Consider the following 21,694-nt stretch of genomic DNA (forward strand, 5'->3'; position numbering starts at 1 on the left):
CTTCTGGAGCACTGAGGAATGAAGTGTAGTAACAGGCAACGCCTGCTCTTACCTTGTTTATGTTATCCGTAGTACAGTTACTGTTTTCTTCTCCAGTGTTACATTGTGTTACAGTGTCCTGTTTTTCTCTCTCTTCTTCCTGAATACTACTATCTCCCTCTTCTTGTTCATCTTCCTCCTCTTCACTTTCCGTCTCCTCCTCTTCCTCCTCTTCCTCCTCCTCCTCCTCCTCCTCAGATTGTTCTTCAGTCTCTGAGAGCTTTGGTTCCTGTGAGACAATTGAAGGAATAAACACACGTCCTTTTAGCTCTGAATTTTAACACAGTGGCTTATCAATGAAACTTCCTAATGTAACTGCTGTAAACTATGAATCTGGAATTATGCTCCTAGCAAGCAATAATAGTTTATTCAACAAAACACAAGGGGTACGAAGAAAACATCACATGAAGAACTGAATCTGTTGTAGAAGTTTGGGGAAAGAGATGACACTTATTTTCATGCCAAAGGCTAGTGCTGGTCCTGCACACGTTAACATTAATTCTGGTCGTTAACATTAAGGACTTGATTTACGAAGGCCTTCTGAACTGATTCAGTCAATGGATAGATATTCAGGTTTACATTTGTGTGGATGATGTGCAACTACTTATAACCACTGTATTTACAGCACTGAATAAACTGACTAGGCCATGGGCGTAGTTTGACTGTTTCATTTGGGGGGGGGGGGGGGGATGGGGCGGAGCATATTAGCATATTCATTTGCATATATATATATATATATATATATATATATATATATATGCAAATGAATATGCTAATATGTTTCTATCCATCCCCTTCCCCAGTGGAGGAGTGGCCTAGTGGTTAGGGTGGTGGTCTTTGGTCCTGGGGAACTGAGGAACTGAGTTCAATTCCCACTTCAGGCACAGGCAGCTCCTTGTGACTCTGGGCAAGTCACTTAATCCTCCATTGCCCCATGTAAGCCGCATTGAGCCTGCCATGAGTGGGAAAGCGCGGGGTACAAATGTAACAAAAATAAAATAGATACTATTGGAGATTCTACATGGAATGTTGCTACTTTTGGAGATTCTGCATGGAATGTTGCTATTCCACTAACAACATTCCATGTAGAAGGCTGCGCAGGCTTCTGATTCTGTGAGTCTGACGTCCTGCAGAGGAGAAGCAGAAGCCTGTGCGGCCACATTGGTGATCTGCAAGGGCCGACTTCTACATGGAATGTTGCTAGTGGAATCTCAAATAGTAGCAACAGTGGAGGAGTGGCCTAGTGGTTAGGGTGGTGGACTTTGGTCCTGAGGAACTGAGTTCAATTCCCACTTCAGGCACAGGCAGCTGCCTGTGACTCTGAGCAAGTCACTTAACCCTCCATTGCCCCTTGGTAAGCCACATTGAGCCTGCCATGAGTGGGAAAGCGCGGGGTACAAATGAGACAAAAAAAAAATTCTATCCAGCGTCTCTCCCCCCCCTTCCCAGCAACTGTCTCCCATAAAGAACACGTGGATGCAGCAGCTCACAGGTTTGAGTGAATGGCGACGGCTGCGGGGGGGAGTGGAAGCAGAGATTTACCAAATGGCTTCCTACCTTCCAGTGGACTAGGCAGGAGCGAGGAGCCAGCATTTCCCAGCGGCGAACAGGTGGGTCGGCGAGCGAGCGAGCGAGCGGAGGTTGTAAAAGCAGCAAGCAGGCATGCTCGTCTCCGTCCGCTTCCTTGCCCTCTCTGAGTCTGTGTCCCGCCTTCCTCTGAGGTCATTTCCTTTCGGGTGGGACGCTGAGCGGGCAGGGAAGCGGACAGAGACAAGTGTGCTTGCTTGTTGCTTTTACTCAGTGGTGCCCCGCCCGCCAGTTCGCCGAAGCGACGTCAGGTAAGTCGCTCATCGTTTGGGGGGGCACTGCCCCCCCCCCCCCAGTCTACGCCCATGGACTAGGCTAAAAACAGCAAACCTTGCCTCAGCTCAAGCAAAACAGAGCTCCTCCGGGTTCCTAACCCAAGTAGTCAAAATCTCTTCTGGGACATACTGACTCCCACTTAAATCACAAGTCAGGAACCCTGGGGTACAGCTAGACTCAACACCGATCCTCCAAATCCAAGCAGTCTTCAGGAGCTGCTTCTATCATCTATGACAACTATGCTGTCTCTCTCCATACATCTATTTTTTTGCCACAGTGGTGCACACCATGATAAGTTTGGATTACTGTAATGCACTCTACAGTGGTCTGACTACAAAGAGTTTGCGATGTGTACACAGAAAAATAAAAACCCTTGCAATGACACAGGGAACAACAAAGGTGACTCAAAGAGGAGTGGTGAATGCTCTTGAATATAGAGTTTACTGATCAATCTACAGACTCGACACAGCCGTGTTTCGGCCAAGGGGCCTGCATCAGGAGTCTTTAATTGCTGTAAGTGTAGCCTATGTTACATAGAGGCTTATTTTCAAAGCACTTAGCCTCCCAAAGTTCCATAGAAACCTATGGAACTTAGCCTCCCAAAGTGCTTTGAAAATATGCCTCATTGTAACATAGTAGATGACGGCAGAAAAAGACCTGCACGGTCCATCCAGTCTGCCCAACAAGATAAACTCACATGTGCCACTTTTTGTGTATACCTTACCTTGATTTGTACCTGTCCTTTTCAGGGCACAGACAGTATAAGTCTGCCCAGCACTATCCCCGCCCCCCAACCACCAGCCCCGCCTCCCACCACCGGCTCTGGCACAGACTGTATAAGTCTGCCCAGCACTATCCCCGCCTCCCAACCACCAGCCCCGCCTCCCACCACCGGCTCTGGCACAGACCGTATAAGTCTGCCCAGCACTATCCCCGCCCCCCAACCACCCGCCCTGCCTCCCACCACCGGCTCTGGCACAGACCGTATAAGTCTGCCCAGCACTATCCCCGCCTCCCACCACCGGCTCTGGCACAGACCGTATAAGTCTGCCCAGCACTATCCCCGCCCCCCAACCACCATCCCCGCCTCCCACCACCGGCTCTGGCACAGACCGTATAAGTCTGCCCAGCACTATCCCCGCCTCCCAACCACCAGCCCTGCCTCCCACCACCAGCTCTGGCACAGACCATATATATCTGCCCACACCAGCCCTGCCTCCCAACCACCAGCTCTGCCACCCATTCTAGGCTAAGCTCCTGAGGATCCCTTTCTTCTGCACAGGATTCCTTTATGTTTATCCCACACATGTTTGAATTCCGTTACCGTTTTCCTCTCCACCATCTCCCGCGGGAGGGCATTCCAAGCATCCACCACTCTCTCCGTGAAAAAATGTCATCTCTGGCTAGTTATGTTGGAATCAGTTAGTGCTGGTAGCGGGTCTTGGCAGGAAGATTAGAAAGCTGCCATTACTAATTGGACTGTAGTACTCAGAAGTAACTGACTAACAAATCGCTGGACTGGTGCTAATAGCGTTTCTGCTTCAGGAAGCAGGTGAAATCTTGACTCTTCTCCCAGGTCTTTAATGGAAGAAGCAACTAACTAGCTAGTCACACAGACATCAGCAATAATACCAGCTGCACACACCAGGCCTTGCTTATCCACTCCTACCCTGAGATCATTTTCATGACCCGACTACATTTGCAATTTTCTTAGTCCCGACTTCACGTGCAACTTTCTTTATGCTAAATCTGTTTTATTGATGACAAATATACAACAATCAAATATAAACAAAGAATTCCAGTCGTCCCAGTTCTCCAATTTTCTCCTCAAACCCAAGTACTCAACCTCTATCCCAACCCAAAAATCACTGTCCCAGATTCCACGGGATCTAACACGTGAACACCCCTGCCCACTCCCACCTACCTTAACCAACACCTAGTAACCATAAAAACAATATAATAAGCCATATAGTAACATAGTAACATAGTAGATGATGACACAGAAAGACCTGCACGGTCCATCCAGTCTGTCCAACAAGATAAACTCATATGTGCTACTTTATGTGTATACCTGACCTTGATTTGTATCTGCCATTTCAGGGCACAGACCGTAGAAGTCTGCCCAGCACTATCCCCGCCTCCCACCACCGGCTCTGGCACCCAATCTCTGCTAAGCTTCTGAGGATCCATTCCTTCTCAACAGGATTCCTTTATGTTTATCCCACGCATTTTTGAATTCCATTACCGTTTTCATCTCCACCACCTCCCGCGGGAGGGCATTCCAAGTATCCGCCACTCCGTGAAAAAATACTTCCTGACATTTTTCTTGAGTCTGCCCCCCTTCAATCTCATTTCATGTCCTGTAGTTCTACCGCCTTCCCATCTCCGGAAAAGGTTAATTTGCGGACTAATACCTTTCAAATATTTGAACGTCTGTATCATATCACCCCTGTTTCTCCTTTCCTCCAGGGTATACATGTTCAGGTCAGCAAGCCTCTCCTCATATGTGTTGTAACGCAAATCCCATACCATTCTCGTAGCTTTTCTTTGCACCGCTTCAATTCTTTTTACATTCAAAAGATGTCAAATTCAAAGGTTGTGGAATCCAAGTCTCTAAAATCTTCACCAGATCTGCATCCTTCAGGGACTGCGCGAATTACTGCGTCGGGCTCTGCTCTCCATAGCTTCCACTTTGCGTTCCATCTGCTGGAGGTGAAGGTGAAGTTGATCCATAGCACATGATGCATTCTGTGCCCAAGCCTCCAGTACTCCCCACATGATGTTGCTGAGCATCAAACTCCAGATCAATTTTATCCGAGCGTTCATGATCGGCCTCAAATCGGTAATGCATTTGCTGTAATTTAACATCCAGGGCAGCTTTCCCTTCCATCACAATTTCCTTAGTCCATTCGGAACAAACCAAAGGACTCAGAGAGGGTGATTGAGCCGCCAGCTTGGTTTCAACTCCCCTCGTTTTCTCCAAGGCCCTATGGGTCAGTCTCAACACGATAATAAGATCAAATGCTTCAAACTCTGCACCACTCCAATCCAGCTAGTACAACTAAAGCAGAAAAACATTATTACCCGTTTCTTGCCAAAAAAAAAAAACTATACAGTATATATGGCCGATTTGGTTTGGAGACGGAGGAGCCGAGCAGGCAGTCTCTGCTCCAGCTCTAGGCATCATGTACTCTGTCAAGTGCAACTTTCTTTAAATTAATCCCTTTATTTTCTAACTCCTGTTACTCTGTCTATCTGTGTTCCACCTTTGCTCATACACCCTGTGCTGTTTATTAAAATCTTTTATTGCGTATTGTCTTGACATTGTAATGCAGCACACTGCCATACTGGGGGGGGGGGGGGGGGGGGGGAGGGGGGGTTGGCACCACATATAGAATTTTGTCCTCTGTATGTCTGAATAATATCAGACTCATAGCTGTGGAAATTCTACTTTTATTTCTAACATAGGTAGAGCACTACAGCAAGTCACCCCACACTGCCATCAGAAAGCGTTACTACTTTGTTTTAAAGAGAGTAAAGGGTAGGTTCAATCCACAGATTATAATGTCTCAATGAATTAGTTTTTTTTTTTTTTTTTTTAGCAATATGGGTATCTGTCAACCTATGCACTTGAGATTTTTCATGAGAGACAGGTGGGAGACAGTAAGGAAGGATTTATAGGGAAAATAGGAAACATTCAAAGTAACCAAAGAAAATGGAACATTGTACAATGCAAATTCTTTTGTAATAAGCATATTATCTAAGGCTTATATTGAGACATTTCAACTAAATAGTTTTAGTCTTATCTTTGTTAATTATATGAGAAACAAAATGTTTTCAAACCTTTTGCTGTGCACACATACACTATGTTAGTAGTATATCTCACTGGCATTTGTCAAACTAATTGACTTTGACAGGTGACGCCCACTTATGCGGCCTCAGCCAATCAGATGCAAGGACATACCCAAATCATGCCCACCAGATATGTCATAGCTCCCTTTGCATAACCACACCCTTGCCCCGCCTTAATTGCAAAGCTCTGCCCAAAACCCTGACCCTTTTTGCATAACCCTGCCCAAAACCCCACCACTTTTGGTGATGACACAGTGATTTCACAGCGAGAATACTGAAAGGTAACTTTAAAACCATACAAGAACGTAAGACCTTTGAAGTCAGAATGATTGAATATTTTAACACCCAACAGAAAGGACTTAACAAGGACATGGGGTTCCTAGCCCATTATAAACCATAAAGCTGTATGTCTCTGTTGATCACCCCACCCCTCACCTATCCACAGCCATCCTGTTAGAATATCAATGATATGCTTTGATGTCCCCATACATACCTCCGACCCACCCCCATCCTCCCACCCTGTCAGACTGTCATAGTAATGCTTGAATGTTTTCACTTATATACACTGTCAGCTAGCACATTTGCTTATTTCCGATCTGACGAAGAAGGGCAACCTTCGAAAGCTAATCAAGAAATGTATTAAGTTATGTCCAATAAAAAAGGTATCGTCTTATTTTCTTTTCCATGTTTTATTTTGTTTGATTTCTGGTGATGACACAGAAAGTGGCATCATAGCCACCCCGCTTGGGGTGTCACAGTCTCCCTCTTAAACATTCGACCATATGCATTTTGAAAGTAAGACTGCACAAAATATCTTCACAATTATCCTCATAAATACCAATACAAACTTCCCGTGGCAGGTGGTAGAGATGAAAACCGTAGCAAAATTCAAAAATGCATTGGATAAACTTGTAGGGATCCTGTTTAGAAGGAATCGATTCAAAGAAACTTAGCTGAGACTGGGTGGCAACACTGGTAATTGGGAAGCAAAGACAGTACTGGGCGGACTTCTATGGTCCGTGCCTTGATCATGGCTAGATAGATTTTGATGGGCTGGAATGGAGCTTTTCAAAGGCTTTGATAACAACTTTAAAGTTTTAGAACAAGGACAGTGCCAGGCACACTTCTATGTTCTATGCCCTGAAAATAGAATGGACCAATCAATATCAGGTATAAATATGTTGTATCACCTCATAATTTATGTAATGAGTTTATGTTCTTGGGCAGACTGGATGGACCATACAGGTCTTTATCTGCCGTCATCTATTATGTTACTATATAAAGGGTTTCTAAAGCTTTTCAAAGGACTCCATTCTCTTGTGTGCAACCAGTTTACAAAGATAAAATTCTTGCCATAATTTATGCTGTAAATCCATTGATTTTAGAATGTAAGCACTCTTCCAACATCTACAGAGTTCCCTGCACAAGACTGCAATGTAGTGAAAGACAGCTTGTACTTGAGAGAGGGTTGTTCCCACAGGTTGCTTTTGCATGAGAGAGGGTTGTTCCCACAGGTTGTGTTTGCAATAGTAAGACCAAAGGGTCCGCTGGTATTGGTATTCCAAACATAATGATGAGAGTCTTTGTCCAATCTGTTCTAAACACTCTAATCTTCGGACACTCCCACTATGTGTGATAGTAGGTCCCAACCATTCCACATCCTCTCTAACATAAATTGGTGAGTCTCTTGCCAAATTTTGACACTTGTATCAGGTGACATGCACCAACGGATACAGCAACTTGACATCTTGCTCTATTAAATTTGCTGAAATTGATAGTTTGCATGTATTTTGATGCACGGGGGACCACTCTTGTTCAGATCATTGTAACCCTATATCCTGCTCCCACCTTGTTTGATATTTAAGTTCTTTGTCATCTGCCCCTATCAATAAATCATATAATTTGGAAATTGGCGTTCTCTGAGTTACACCTGCTTGCAAGAGTTCCTCAAATGGGGTAAGGGGGCTACACAAGTGGGGGTGCTATCATTGTATCCATTAGCATGAGTCTCATCTGTAAATATAAACAGAAATCAGAGTCTGGTATTCCATACAATTCCCTTAATTTCTGAAATGTGTATAGAGTTTCACTTGAAAAAATTGCCCTACTTTGTTTATTCCATAGGACTCCCATCTGCTAATAACTGAATATTCCCAACTTGGGGAGAACAGAATTAAGGATCCGATTGTGTTTCCACTGAAATGGGCTTTCCTCCCAGATATGTCTCCAAACGTTTGCCAATATCAAAAGCATATGCTCCAAAAAAGACCCACAGGGTGGGTCCTAGAGCAAGTTAGATCAGTGGTGTTGCTTAATACATGTCCTCTCAATTCTTACCTACACGTTAGACTTGATTTCATACCATTCAAAAAGAGGTCTAACCTGCCCCAACCAATAATACCTTTTTAAATTGGACACTTCCAATCCTCCTGCAGATCTCCTGCATCTCAAGGTATTCTGTGCCACCCAAGGAGAGCATCTCTTTCAGATAAAGTAAAAGATCTTCCATAGAAGCCAGAATACCAATAAGCAGTGTTTGACATAAATATAAAAATGTAGTAAGTACTGTATCATCATTTTGCATATGGCAATCCCACCCCATCGATGTAGGATTCAGCTGATGCCATCTATCTAAATCAGTTATCATTTGTGACAGTAACTTCCCATAGTTAAGTAAAAAAAAGTTTCCTCAATTCTTTAGGTAAGTTCACTCCCAAATACTGGATATAATTTGAAGCCCAAAAAAAGGGAAATGAGATTTCAATTCACGTGCTAGCTCTTGGTCTAAGTTGAAACTCAGAAGTTTGGATTTGAAAGCAATCATTCGAAAACCTAATAGTTGTCCATAAATGTTCAATAGTGTCATAATAGCTGTTAAAGATGTTTGTGGGCTACTAATTGTGAATACAATACCATCTGCAAATAGGGAGGTATATTTAAATTCCTCTTTCGTTACTTGTACACCATAGGTCTCCTTATGGAGTCTGATACAGGCAACTAATGGGTCCACTACTGAAGAAATCACATACTTTTTTCATAGGCAAAGTTACTGTTGAATATTTTGTTGCTGTTGTTGCACAAATAACCTTTATCCTTTTTGTCAGAGTTATTTATTCAATGATTACCCTTCTCTGTTATCAGGGTTTAGATTACACAGCTGTAGCAAATATTCTTTATAGACAGCAGGATATAAGTCCTGACTGATGGGACGGCTGAGAAGCAGGAATGCATATACATGCAGTTTCCCACCCCAATCCTGATGCTCAGGACTTCCTTCAGTCTCTAATAAGCTTAAAGAAAATAGCTCCTCGGTGAGGTGGGTGGGTAGGTAAATGAGGGGTTGTATCCTGCTGTCTAAAGAGAACATCTGCTACAGGTAAGTTATCTTGGTTTTCTCTGAAGACAAGGAGAATAGCAAGTCCTCACAGATGAACTCCCTCATTGTGCTAGTATTTTTTTTTATGTATACTGTATATACTCCTGCCATTTTCCACCAATGAAACCACGTTACACAGTTATGAAAAAGTATTTGTCTCCCTCCTGCTCTCCATTATCCTATATAATAATTTGCACCTCCGTCTGGATGCCTGGGTTCGTAACACAGTTCCCATTGGTCCGCCCTGGGGATGATGTCACAGGGCGGACCAATGGGAAGTGAGAGGGAAGGGAACCCAGCACCAGCCACCGGAGGTGAGTAAAGAATCTCCCCCCCCCCACCGAGTTCCATGACCCCCTCCCTCCCTCCTTCCACTCCCGACAGTCCGAGTTCCACGGGCCCACTCCCGTTCCACGCCCCCCTATCCTCCGATTTCCACCGCCTCCCTCCCTCTCTCTCTGTGGCCTCCGAGTGCAAGCAGGACGTGTACTGCTGACCCTGCCCTTCGTAAGTGCTGGTTGTTCTTTAAAACTTTTTACCTCCTGCTCGGCTGGCAACAGTGAAGTCCAGCACGCATGGATGCCGCTTCAGATTGCCTTCGCTTTCGTTTCTGTTTCAGCTGTGCCTCAGGTCCTGCCCTCATTTCCTGTTTGCTGAAAGGCGGGACCAGAAGTCATTACAAAATATGAATCAAATCACGTTTTTCCAAATATAAGCCTGGCTGCCGTGTTTTGAGCAGTCTGAAGTTTCTTCATAATTTGTTCTTTGCATCCCGCATAAATTCCGTTCCAGTAGTCTACATGGCTTAGTACCATTGATTGTATCAAGTTGCGAAATGTTTCCCTCGGGAAGAATGGTTTCACATGTTTGAGTTTCCACATTAAGTGGAACATTTTCTTTGTTGTAGATTTAACTTGGTTCTCTAGTGTGAGGTTACGGTCGATTGTAACACCGAGAATTTTCAGGCTGTCTGAGATAGGGAGGGTATAATCTGGGGTGTTTATGTTTGTGGGTTTGTCCGTATTGTATTGGGATGAGAGGATGAGCCAGTGTGTTTTTTCTGTATTGAGTTTTAGTTGAAATGCATTTGCCCATGATATTCCAGCTGAGCTTGATTTCGTTGGTGATTTCTGTCAGATCACGTTTGTAAGGAATGTATATTGTGACATCGTCTGCATAGATGAAAGGGTTAAGGCCTTGGTTGGATAAGGATTTGGCTAGTGGGCTTATCATTAGGTTGAAAAGGATCAGTGATAGTGGTGATCCTTGAGGTACTCCGCATTCTGCTTTCCATGGTGGTGATATATTTGAGCTTGATTTCACGATATGTTTTAGTGGTTAGGAAACCCTTGATCCAACTAAGCATGTGTGTGTCCGCCAATCCCGAAGTAATCTAGGAGTCTTAGTAGTATTTTATGGTTTACCATGTCGAATTGGAGGAGAAGTATGCTTTTGCCTGTTGCTAATTCCTGCTTGAATTTGGCTAGGAGGGTAATTAGTATTGTTTCAGTGCTAAGGAGGGGGCGAAATCCTGAATGTGATTCATGTAATATTGTGAATTTGTTTATATAATCAGTAAGTTGTTTGGTTACCATGCTTTCCATCAGTTTGACCACCAGTGGGATTGATGCTACTGGGCAATAGTTAGTGATTTCGTTTGATATTTTCTTGGGATCTTTTGGTATTGGGGTGAGTAGGATGTTGCCATTTTCCTTAGGGAAGAGACCTTGTTGAAGCATGTAGTTTAAGTGGGATGTAAGGTCTGCTATGAAGTGGAGATACAGTCAGCCAGTCAAGTTGAGATAGTATGTTTGGTGATGGGAATTTCCAATCTGTTAGAATCAAAAGATACAAAAAGCTGGCAGGATTTCCTATGAGGTTAGTACACTCCAGATAAGCTGCTAGAGCATGCTTGCAGTCTAAGGTATGCAGTGGTGGGAGGCGGGGCTGGTGGTTGGGAGGCGGGGATAGTGCTGGGCAGACTTATACGGTCTGTGCCAGAGCCGGTGGTGGGAGGCGGGGCTGGTGGTTGGGAGACGGGGATAGTGCTGGGCAGACTTATATGGTCTGTGCCCTGAAGAGGACAGGTACAAATCAAAGTAGGGTATACACAAAAAGTAGCACATATGAGTTTATCTTGTTGGGCAGACTGGATGGACCGTGTGGGTCTTCTGCCGTCATCTACTATGTTTCTATGAGTGTGGCTTAGGGAAGAAGACAGGAAGACTTAGGTGGAACTCCGATACCACTTCAGGGAGGAATTTGGGGTGGGTTCAGAGAACAATTCTGTTGTAGAAGAACCTGTTGTAAGGCAGGTCTGCCACAAGAGCTTGAAGCTCAGTACTCATCTGGCAGAAATGAGTGCTTTTAAGAATAGTACTTTCCGAGTGAGGAATTTCAGAGAATATGAACGAAGTGGTTCAAACAGAGGTTTCCTGAGAGCTGTGAGAATGACATTAAGTTCACATGCTACTGGAGGAGGTTTGATAGGATGTTTGGTATGAATTAAACCATTCATGAATTGACTATCCAAGGATGAACAGAAACTGGCTTATTATCAACCATAGAGTGGAAAGCGCTAATATCACTCAAATGTACTCTATCACCCATTAGAAAAAATAATTGTCCCCTTAGTTACTCAATCAACTGACCAAATTTAATTGATATTTAGAGTCAGCTGATTGAACAGAGCCAGGCTTGATTTCCTCCAGCCCTGTTGAATCACTATATATTGAACCTTCAACACAAAGTTTCAACAAAAACACTATGCCACGATCAAAGGAAGTTCCAGAAAAGAGAACAAAGTTGCTGAAATATATCAGTCTGGAAAGGGTTAGACAGCCATTTCTAAAGCTCCGGGACTCCACTGAACCACAGTGAGAACCACTATCCCCAAATGGAGAAGATTTGAAATAATGATGAATCTTCCCAGTAGTGGCTGGCCTTCCAAAATTACTGCAAGAGCACAGCGACAACTCATCCAGGAGGCCATACCACATTCAAGAACATCCAAAGAACTGCAGGTCTCTCTAGCCTCAGCTAAGATCAGTGTTCATGACTCCACAAATAAGAAAGAGATTGATGAGACAGTAGCAAGGTGGAAACTGTTGCTGTCCAAGAGTAGAATCAATGTTCATCTCACAGTTGCAAACACAACTATGGTGGTGGTAGTGTGATGCGGTGGGTACATGGAAAACTTGCCATTATTGAAGGAATCATGAATCTCTTTGAAAAAATCTATCGAAAGGATCAAAACACATGAAGTACACACGCTGTTAGCAATGCATCAATACATTCTCTTCTATACTCTCATTCCCCGCAATTTTATCACATTTAAACCTAATTAACAGAAAAAATGTTAAACCCGAATGTTCTCTTGCTATTGTTCTGTTACCCTATTAGCATCCGTTGTTGTTCCACTGTTCCATCGTTCTTTTTCCTGTTCTATTCCCTTAACGACACTTTGACTTTGTCTTAACTTAACTCCTCACAATGTAACCCATAATCGAGTTGTAACAAATTGTATTTCCATCATTACAATGTACTGTAAGCCACACTGAGCCCGCAAATAGGTGGGAAAATGTGGGACACAAATGCAATAAATAAATTCTGCACTGTACCAGAAATATTTTAAGGTGAATGTCCATTCATCTGGACGTGAGCTGAAGTATCACTGGGTTATACAGCAAGACAATGATCCAAAAACACAAAAGTCAGTCTGAAATCTGAATGACTGAGGAGAAATAAGATTGTTTTGGACTGGTTTAGTCAACGTTTTGACTTGAACCCATTAGAGATGCTGCGGCAGGACCTGAAACAAGCAGTTCATACATGAAAACCTATGAATGTGTCTGAATTAGAGCAGTTCTGCAAAGAAGAGTGGGCTGAGATTCTTCAACAGCAATGTGAAAGACTGATACCAAATTACAGGAAGCAATTATTGCTAAAAGTGATGCAACCAATTATTAATTTTAGGGGCAGTTCTTTTCCACATGGGTGATATGGGTGTTAGATAACTTTGTTCCTTTAATAAATGAAGTAATAATTGAAAAACGTATTTGTTTAAAGATCAGAAACCATTCAGAGAGTCATATATGCAAAAGTAGGGGAAATCTGGAGGGGGTACATACTTTTACACATCACTGTACCTACCTGTACCAGAGAGTGGAGCAGCCGCCCAATGATTTATGCAATGAGCTGAGTTACTGGGAAGCTGAGTTCGATTCCCACTGCAGACGTTTATGTATGTAATTCATCTGCAGTGCGTCCAAATTACAAGTGGCGTTTCATGGGCGGGCTTAGGGCATTCTTAGCACTTGGATGTTTTAACAACTGTAATGGAACAAAACCAGAACATCTAGGGCTGAAACTTCAGCGTTTTGGTCTAGACCTGTTTTCAGAATGAATAAGGCACAAAAAGGTGCCCTAAATGACCAGATGACCACTGGAAGGAAGCAGGGTGACCCTCCTAACACATCCCCAGTGTCACTGATCTCCTCTCACCCTCTAAAGATGTGAATAAAAAATATGACTTACCAGCGTCTATGACAGCCTTAGATGTCATAGCCAAGACTATTAGAGCAGCATGCAGGTCCCTGGAGTAGTGTAGTGGTCGGTGCAGTGCACTATGAAGTTCTGTACTCAGGTCTCTATCTCCCTCTACCTGTCACACTTGTGGTGGAAAGTGACCCCTCTCAAAGTTGCCAAAACCCTAATGTACCCACATATAGGTGTCCCCTTCACCCATAAGGGCTACTGTAGTGGTGTACTGTGTGTGTGTGTGGGGGGGGGAGGCGGGGAGGTTGGTGGCTTTTGGTTGGATCAGGGAACAACATAGAGGGCAAAGGTGAGATGTGTACCTGGGAGCATTTTTATGAAGTGCACAGCTGTGCACCCTAGGATGTCCCATTGCTCTCCTGGGATGTCTGGAGGACCAGTTTATTGAAAATGTTGGCCCCTCCTACATCCCAATAGCTTGATTTTCTAAAATTTGCACTTATTCATTTTTTTTCCGAAAATGGACCAAAATACAAAATGTCCTATGTACAAACCTTTGTTTGAACTGGTATTTTCGAAAAGAAAGAATTTTTGCTTTTTTTGAAAATGGGCTTATTTCTTGTTCAGATTTTGGACATTTAGCGCAAAACTCTGACTCAGGCTGCATATACTGCAGTAGGACATGTTTATCCACTCCTACCCTAGCTGAGATAATATTTAACCGTTTCTCTGACCTCATGTGCAACTTTCTTTAAATCAATCACCTTACTTTCTAACTCTTCCTACTTTCTTACCTATCTATATGTTACATCTTTGCTTTACCCTTCACTATCAATTATAATGTTCTATTACGTATTGCGTTGACATTGTAAATAGTACACCATGCCACACTTTGTATTATTTTTGAATATTTTTACTGCTGTAATTGTCTATTGCTCATGTTTGATCTATTCTTACTGTACACTGCCTTGAGTGAATTCCTTCAAAAAGGCGGTAAATAAATCCTAATAAACATCCAAAATCTGACTTAAGATGCCAAATAGAAAATGCCCCTCCAAGTAACTTTGTAAGGGTAAGTGCTTTGAAAATATGCATATCTGTAACTTATGATTGATTTTTTTCCTTGAATATCAGTTTTTCTGTATGTGCTGTTCATTTTTGCTTGTTATTTGAATTACTGATAAACAAAATATTAAGTGCGTAACAGTGTATTGCATATTTAAGTTCTTATACAGCATTCTTTGTTAGGTTCTTTGTTCAAACTTCAAATAAATATATATTGTGGTGTATTAGTCCTAATTTTGTACATTAAAAAAGAATTGGAGTTGGACAGTAGTAAAACAGAGGAGTTGCAGTCAAAGGTGTGGTGTACTGACATCAAAGCCCTGCATGGAACCCTGATCTGGAACAGAACTGAGATACCTTCATGATCTGGGGAGAGGCGAAGAGATCTCTTACAGGTGTGCCCCACTTGCAAAAGATCGCCTGAGTCACTTCAGTCCAGAGAACATTCATATGGTTGGAGTACCTGACTGAATTTGTCCACTAGGATGTAGCTCTGAGCACCATCCTGTGAGATGATCCAGTTCCACATTCTGACAATTCCCCAACACAGGAGATAGGATCCTGCTCCTCCTTGCTTGTTGACAGAGTGGGCATAATTGAACAAAAACGTCTATCTCCATGGGCGTTTATCTCCAAGAACGGGTCCGTGAAGGGGCGGACCGAACCGTATTTTTGAAAAAAATAGACGTCCATGTTTTATTCGACAATTTGTGAGCTGGGCGGTTTTGTTTTTCAGTGATAATGGAAAATGAAAGCGCCCAGCTCAAAAACGAATACATCCAAGGCATTTGTTCGTGGGAGGGGCCAGGATTCGTAGTGCACTGGTCCCCCTCACATGCCAGGACACCAACCGGGCACCCTAGGGGGCACTTTTACAAAAACAAAACAAAAAAAAGGTAAAAGAGCTCCCAGGTGCATAGCACCCTTCCATTGTGTGTTGAGCCCCCCAAATCCCCCTCAAAACCCACTGCCCACAAGTCTACACCATTACTATAGCCCTAAGGGGTGAAGGGGGGCACCTACATTGGGTACAGTGGGTTTGGAGGGCGGTTTGGAGGGCTCCCATTTACCAGCACAAGTGTAACAGGTGGGGGTGGGGGGGTGGGCCTGGGTCCACCTGCCTGAAGTCCACTGCACCCCCTAATAACTGCTCCAGTGACCTGCATACTGCTGCCAGGGAGGTGGGTATGACATTTGAGGGTGAACATAAAAAGTTGTGAAACGGCATTTTTTTGTGGTGGGAGGGGGTTAGTGACCACTGGGGGAGTCAGGGGAGGTCATCCCCAACTCCCTCCAGTGGTCATCTGGTCATTTAGGGCACTTTTTGGGGCCCTATTCGTGGAAAAACAGGGTCCAAGAAAAGTGCCCTAAATTCTCGCTAAAAACGCATATTTTTTTTCCATTATCGGCGAAAGGCGCCTATCTCTGATCGGCCGATAACCACGCCCCAGTTCCGCCTTCGACACGCCCCCATCAACTTTGTCCGCATCCGCGACGGAGTGCAGTTGAAAACGTCCAAATTCGGCTTTCGATTATACCACTTTATTCGTTTTTGTGAGATAAACGTCTATCTCCCGATTTGGGTCACAATATAGGCGTTTTACTATTTTGATTATAAGCTGGATAGTGTATGTCCACCATCCCTGAAAGCCTTTAGAGCAGGGGTGTCCAACCTCAGACCTCACCAGGTTAAGTTTTCAGGATTTCCCCAATGAATATGAATGAGATCTATTTGCATACAATGGAGGCAGAACATGCAAATAAACTGGATTGTGGCCCTCCAGGACCAAGGCTGGACAACCCTGCTTTAGAGCCATACTTCCCATAACTCCAGGAAGTTTATCTGAAAAGAATATAAGCTCCAAATGTGAAAATCTACATGGACTCTCCAGCCCACTTTGGATGCATCTATGGTGAGGATTATCTGCACTAGTGGAATTTGGAACAGATTCCTTTTGCCAAATTGGATTGATTGATCCACCAGACAGTGTGTCCCACAGAGGTTTGGTGGTGCAACCTATGTCCTGCAATTCCCAAGTGGCCTAGTCCTTGAAATGCTCATTTTGATGTCAGGGGAGTTACATTCACTATTGAAGACATGGGGTCCTATATCCTCAACACACCCCATGCTGACATCTGCTGACTCATTTGTATCTCCTGCACCACACACAAGGTGGTAATCCTTGTCCATGGGGAGAAGGACTTTGCCTGAGTTATGTCTAGCTCCTATGAATTCCAGTTGAGATGACAGGCTTAACTGAGGCTCTCAATAATTTGGATTCCTCCCTGAGATGTGCTCTATCAGCCAATCATCCAATAGGGAAACACATGTACTCCCAGATTCTGATGGAACACAGGCACCATGGCTAGGCCCTGGGCACTCCTATCTTTATTATATCTTTGACATTTTTTCCCACTATATACAATTGTAAATTTGTTAGTAATTTTCTTTGAAAAATGGTTAATCAAAAATTAATCAACTAAACTACTCTAGGAGCTGATTCAAGGACAAAAGGCAGAATGCAGAACTAGGAATGGTATTTCCCAATTACAAATCTGACATACTCCTGGTGATTTGAATCTCTCTGTTTGGGTGTATACAGCCTGTAAGTCCAAAGAACATAACCAATTTCCTTTCTTGGAGTTAAGGAATGATGGCACCCAGGGAAATCATTGTGAACATTTCTGAAAAAAAGAAAGGCCCTTAGGTTTAGACCAGGAACTACCTGGAGCAGAACTCCTGCTCTTTCCCCTGGAGAAACACGTTTGACCTCATTGGTCAACTTAGTTAATATTTCCTGATGCTAAGAGTTTGGACAGCTTGGACAACAGGCTCTGTGGGCAATGTGGCGGTATTTTGAATAGATAACTGGCCAATAGATAACTGCCAGACAATTTTTATAACCCAATGTTTGGGTTGGTCAGTAAAGACACTAACACTGGTTATAGTCTCCTGGATCCAGTCAAACTCCATTCTGGGTTTTGGCTGGGAAACAGGTTATGGGCTTTTGGGCTCTCTGTTGTCTGGTATGACATAGAAGAGGAAATAACCTATTTCTGTGACAGTAATAGGTTCTCTTTTACCCTGCACCTGTAGAGAAAGTGGAGGTTGGGTCAGAAGCAGACCAGGAGAGACTTAAGGATCTTGCAGTGTTCTCTAATGAGGGAAGCTACCTCTGTACCTCATTTCCAAAGAGTTCTCTATGGCAAGACACATCAATAACTTCACCCATGAGAGACTTCAGGCTCCAATACTTAGTACATGAGCTTGATGCTCTCTCAAAAACATCACAGATCACCCTGAACATATGCTTTCCACACCCTCTCTCTTGCCCACTAGTGTGAAGCCCTACAGTGAGAAAGATATTCTGCAGGTTCTTCAATCTTGCATACAGTATTTCACCTCTAATGGCTCATGAAGAGCAGGTAAGAAGCAATGTGGGAAGCAAAGAGAGCGTTCTGAAATATATCTTTCTCCCACAAGAATCCAATATCCGGGCTAACCTTCCCTAAGACACCAAGGAATGAGACTCGGAGCACCTGGTTCTTTTGGGAGTAAATCTGACCACCACAGACGGGTAAGGAAGCTGTTGCTTTTAAAATCCATGGGCCTTCTGGTGCTATACATATAACCCATATTCTTGTTGAAAGGCATAGGTGTGTTTGTGGTGGGAAGTTGAGTTTTCCATATTCTCATTTGTACTTATATTTGAGAGGTCTGAACAGGTACTGTTACAGCTTCCTTTGGAGGACCAGGGAATTGAAGAATATTCAATATATCTTCTGTGGATTCCTTCTCTAAAATGGAATGTTTTTCATCATTTCCCTAACAAAACAAATAAAGACAAGGTCTTCTGGTGGAGGTTTCCTCCTTTCATGGTGAGGTGCTGGACCTGAGGGTAAGCCAGCAGAATAGTCCTCTCTTCAGAAAGTTATGCAGGCTCATACTCAAAGGATCCAGGCACCATCTTGGACAATACATTGAAATGGTCTGCCCAGTGCACAACAGCAATCAAAAAAACAAATGTAATAAATAATTAGGAAAGGAATAGAGAATAAAACTAATAACATATTGCCTCTGTATAAATCCATAGTGCACCTGCAGCTTGAGTATTGGGTGCAATTCTGGTTGCCATTTCTGAAAAAATAAATAAATACAATAAAAAAAAAGAAATATACACACCAGAATTAGAAAAGGTACAGAGAAGACCAAACAAAATGACAAAAGGGATGGAATGACTTCTATAAGGAAAGGCTAAAGAGGTTTGGGCTGTTCACCTTGGAGAAGAGAAGGCTATGGGTAAATATGATAGACGTCTATAAAATCTGGGTAACTCACACAGATTGTTTACTTTTTCAAAGACTAGGAGGCAAACCATGACGTTACAATATAGAATAGTTAAAAACAGGTAGAATTATTATTATTTTTTTTTACTATCAAGTTTATTGAGACAGAATGTGCGTCTGGGCGGCTTACAACCTAAAAAATAGGAGGTAGAAACCACAATCACAAACCAGGACAGAGATTGTTTACTCTTTCAAAGACTAGGAGGCAAACCATGAAGTTACAATATAGAACAGTTAAAAACAGGTAGAATTTTTTTTTTACTATCAAGTTCATTGAGAGAATTTTCTATTCCACCCATCAGAATATGCGTCTGGGCGGCTTACAACCTAAAAAATAGAAAGGAGGTAGAAACCACAATCACAAACCAGGACAGACTGATACAATAGGAGCAAGGGAAGAATTACAATGCAGGCAGGAAAGAAAAAAAAAGGGGGAGGGGGAGGAGAAGGTATGTACACTAGGATAGCAGCTAATCTTCTAGCACATTAAATAAACATCCAGCATTCTGGCCTGTCCTAACTATTGACTGTAAGCATCTAAGAAGAGATGAGCCTTTAGGTCTTGCTTTAAACTGAGCTAGAGTGGGGAGTCTTTAGGTAAAATGGCAGTTGATTCCACAACTGGGGGGGGGGGGGGACCTGAAGAGAAAACAGCACGCCAAGTGGCGGCTGACGGAAAGTCGTGAAAAGAACGGACCGTAAGAAGGTCTTGCTGGGAGGAACGCAATGGGTGAGGTGGACAGTATGGGATGAGAAGATCTGAGAGAACGGAGGGTTCCCCAGTGTGGCAAATCATATAAATCAGGAAAAGCAACTTAAAGATGACACGGTGAGAAAGCGGGAGCCAGTGGGCGTCTTTCAAAAGTGGTGTAACATGATCATACTTTTTATGTCCTGTGACAAGTTTGATGACAGTATTTTTGAATAAGTTGGAGTATTTTGAGTTTGCAATGAGCGATGCCTATGTAAAGAGCATTGCAGTAGTCTAACTGAGATATAATATGATAAAGTAATGCACAAGAATGTTCAGAGCAGCAGGGAGCAAGAACGGCCTAATAGAGCGAATATGTCCGAGCTGAAAAAAAATTACGACACACTAAAGAGGACACTTGGGGAGTAAAGGACAGGGCATTTTTGGTAAGAATATCTAGTATCTTTATGGTGTCAACTAGAGGAACAGGGACAAAACTAAGAAAAAAACTGGGGTAGCCAGGGCAGTGCCAAACAGTGCTGCCCGAGATTTGGCAGTATTCAGAAGAAGTTTGTGCTATGCGAGCCAGGAGCTCAAAATGACAAGCTTTTGGTTAATGACATTTATTTGGGAGCAGTTTGAGGGATCAATAGTACCAAGAACCTGTATATTAACTGCCTATACAAACAAAACTATTCTAATGACTGCAGGAAGAACAACAGAGGTGCCAAAAGGATATTAAAAGAAACAGGCGATAGGATTGAGCCTTGGGGTACAATGAAAGGTAAGGAAAAAGGGTTAGAACAGGAATCTTGATTGAGGACAGTATACAGTGGGGGAAATAAGTATTTGATCCCTTGCTGATTTTGTAAGTTTGCCCACTGACAAAGACATGAGCAGCCCATAATTGAAGGGTAGGTTATTGGTAACAGTGAGAGATAGCACATCACAAATTAAATCCGGAAAATCACATTGTGGAAAGTATATGAATTTATTTGCATTCTGCAGAGGGAAATAAGTATTTAATCCCTCTGGCAAACAAGACCTAATACTTGGTGGCAAAACCCTTGTTGGCAAGCACAGCGGTCAGACGTCTTCTGTAGTTGATGATGAGGTTTGCACACATGTCAGGAGGAATTTTGGTCCACTCCTCTTTGCAGATCATCTCTAAATCATTAAGAGTTCTGGGCTGTCGCTTGGCAACTCGCAGCTTCAGCTCCCTCCATAAGTTTTCAATGGGATTAAGGTCTGGTGACTGGCTAGGCCACTCCATGACCCTAATGTGCTTCTTCCTGAGCCACTCCTTTGTTGCCTTGGCTGTATGTTTTGGGTCATTGTCGTGCTGGAAGACCCAGCCACGACCCATTTTTAAGGCCCTGGCGGAGGGAAGGAGGTTGTCACTCAGAATTGTACGGTACATGGCCCCATCCATTCTCCCATTGATGCGGTGAAGTAGTCCTGTGCCCTTAGCAGAGAAACACCCCCAAAACATAACATTTCCACCTCCATGCTTGACAGTGGGGACGGTGTTCTTTGGGTCATAGGCAGCATTTCTCTTCCTCCAAACACGGCGAGTTGAGTTCATGCCAAAGAGCTCAATTTTTGTCTCATCTGACCACAGCACCTTCTCCCAATCACTCTCGGCATCATCCAGGTGTTCACTGGCAAACTTCAGACGGGCCGTCACATGTGCCTTCCGGAGCAGGGGGACCTTGCGGGCACTGCAGGATTGCAATCCGTTATGTCGTAATGTGTTACCAATGGTTTTCGTGGTGACAGTGGTCCCAGCTGCCTTGAGATCATTGACAAGTTCCCCCCTTGTAGTTGTAGGCTGATTTCTAACCTTCCTCATGATCAAGGATACCCCACGAGGTGAGATTTTGCGTGGAGCCCCAGATCTTTGTCGATTGACAGTCATTTTGTACTTCTTCCATTTTCTTACTATGGCACCAACAGTTGTCTCC

At 43.4% G+C, this 21,694-nt stretch overlaps 1 protein-coding gene across 1 annotated transcript in view; it reads right to left on the reverse strand.

Moving 5' to 3' along the window:
* The window catches only part of RPGR (retinitis pigmentosa GTPase regulator), a 191,291-nt gene that overhangs the window by 17,129 nt on the left and 152,468 nt on the right, over positions 1-21,694 (reverse strand). Inside the window, exon 14 of the mRNA XM_030202330.1 lies at positions 53-268. Within this exon, the coding sequence (XP_030058190.1) occupies positions 53-268 (216 nt within the window). The remainder of the gene's footprint in view (positions 1-52; positions 269-21,694) is intronic.

This window comes from Microcaecilia unicolor, chromosome 4, assembly GCF_901765095.1.
Source record: "Microcaecilia unicolor chromosome 4, aMicUni1.1, whole genome shotgun sequence".
In the NCBI taxonomy this organism is placed as follows: Eukaryota; Metazoa; Chordata; class Amphibia; order Gymnophiona; family Siphonopidae; genus Microcaecilia; species Microcaecilia unicolor.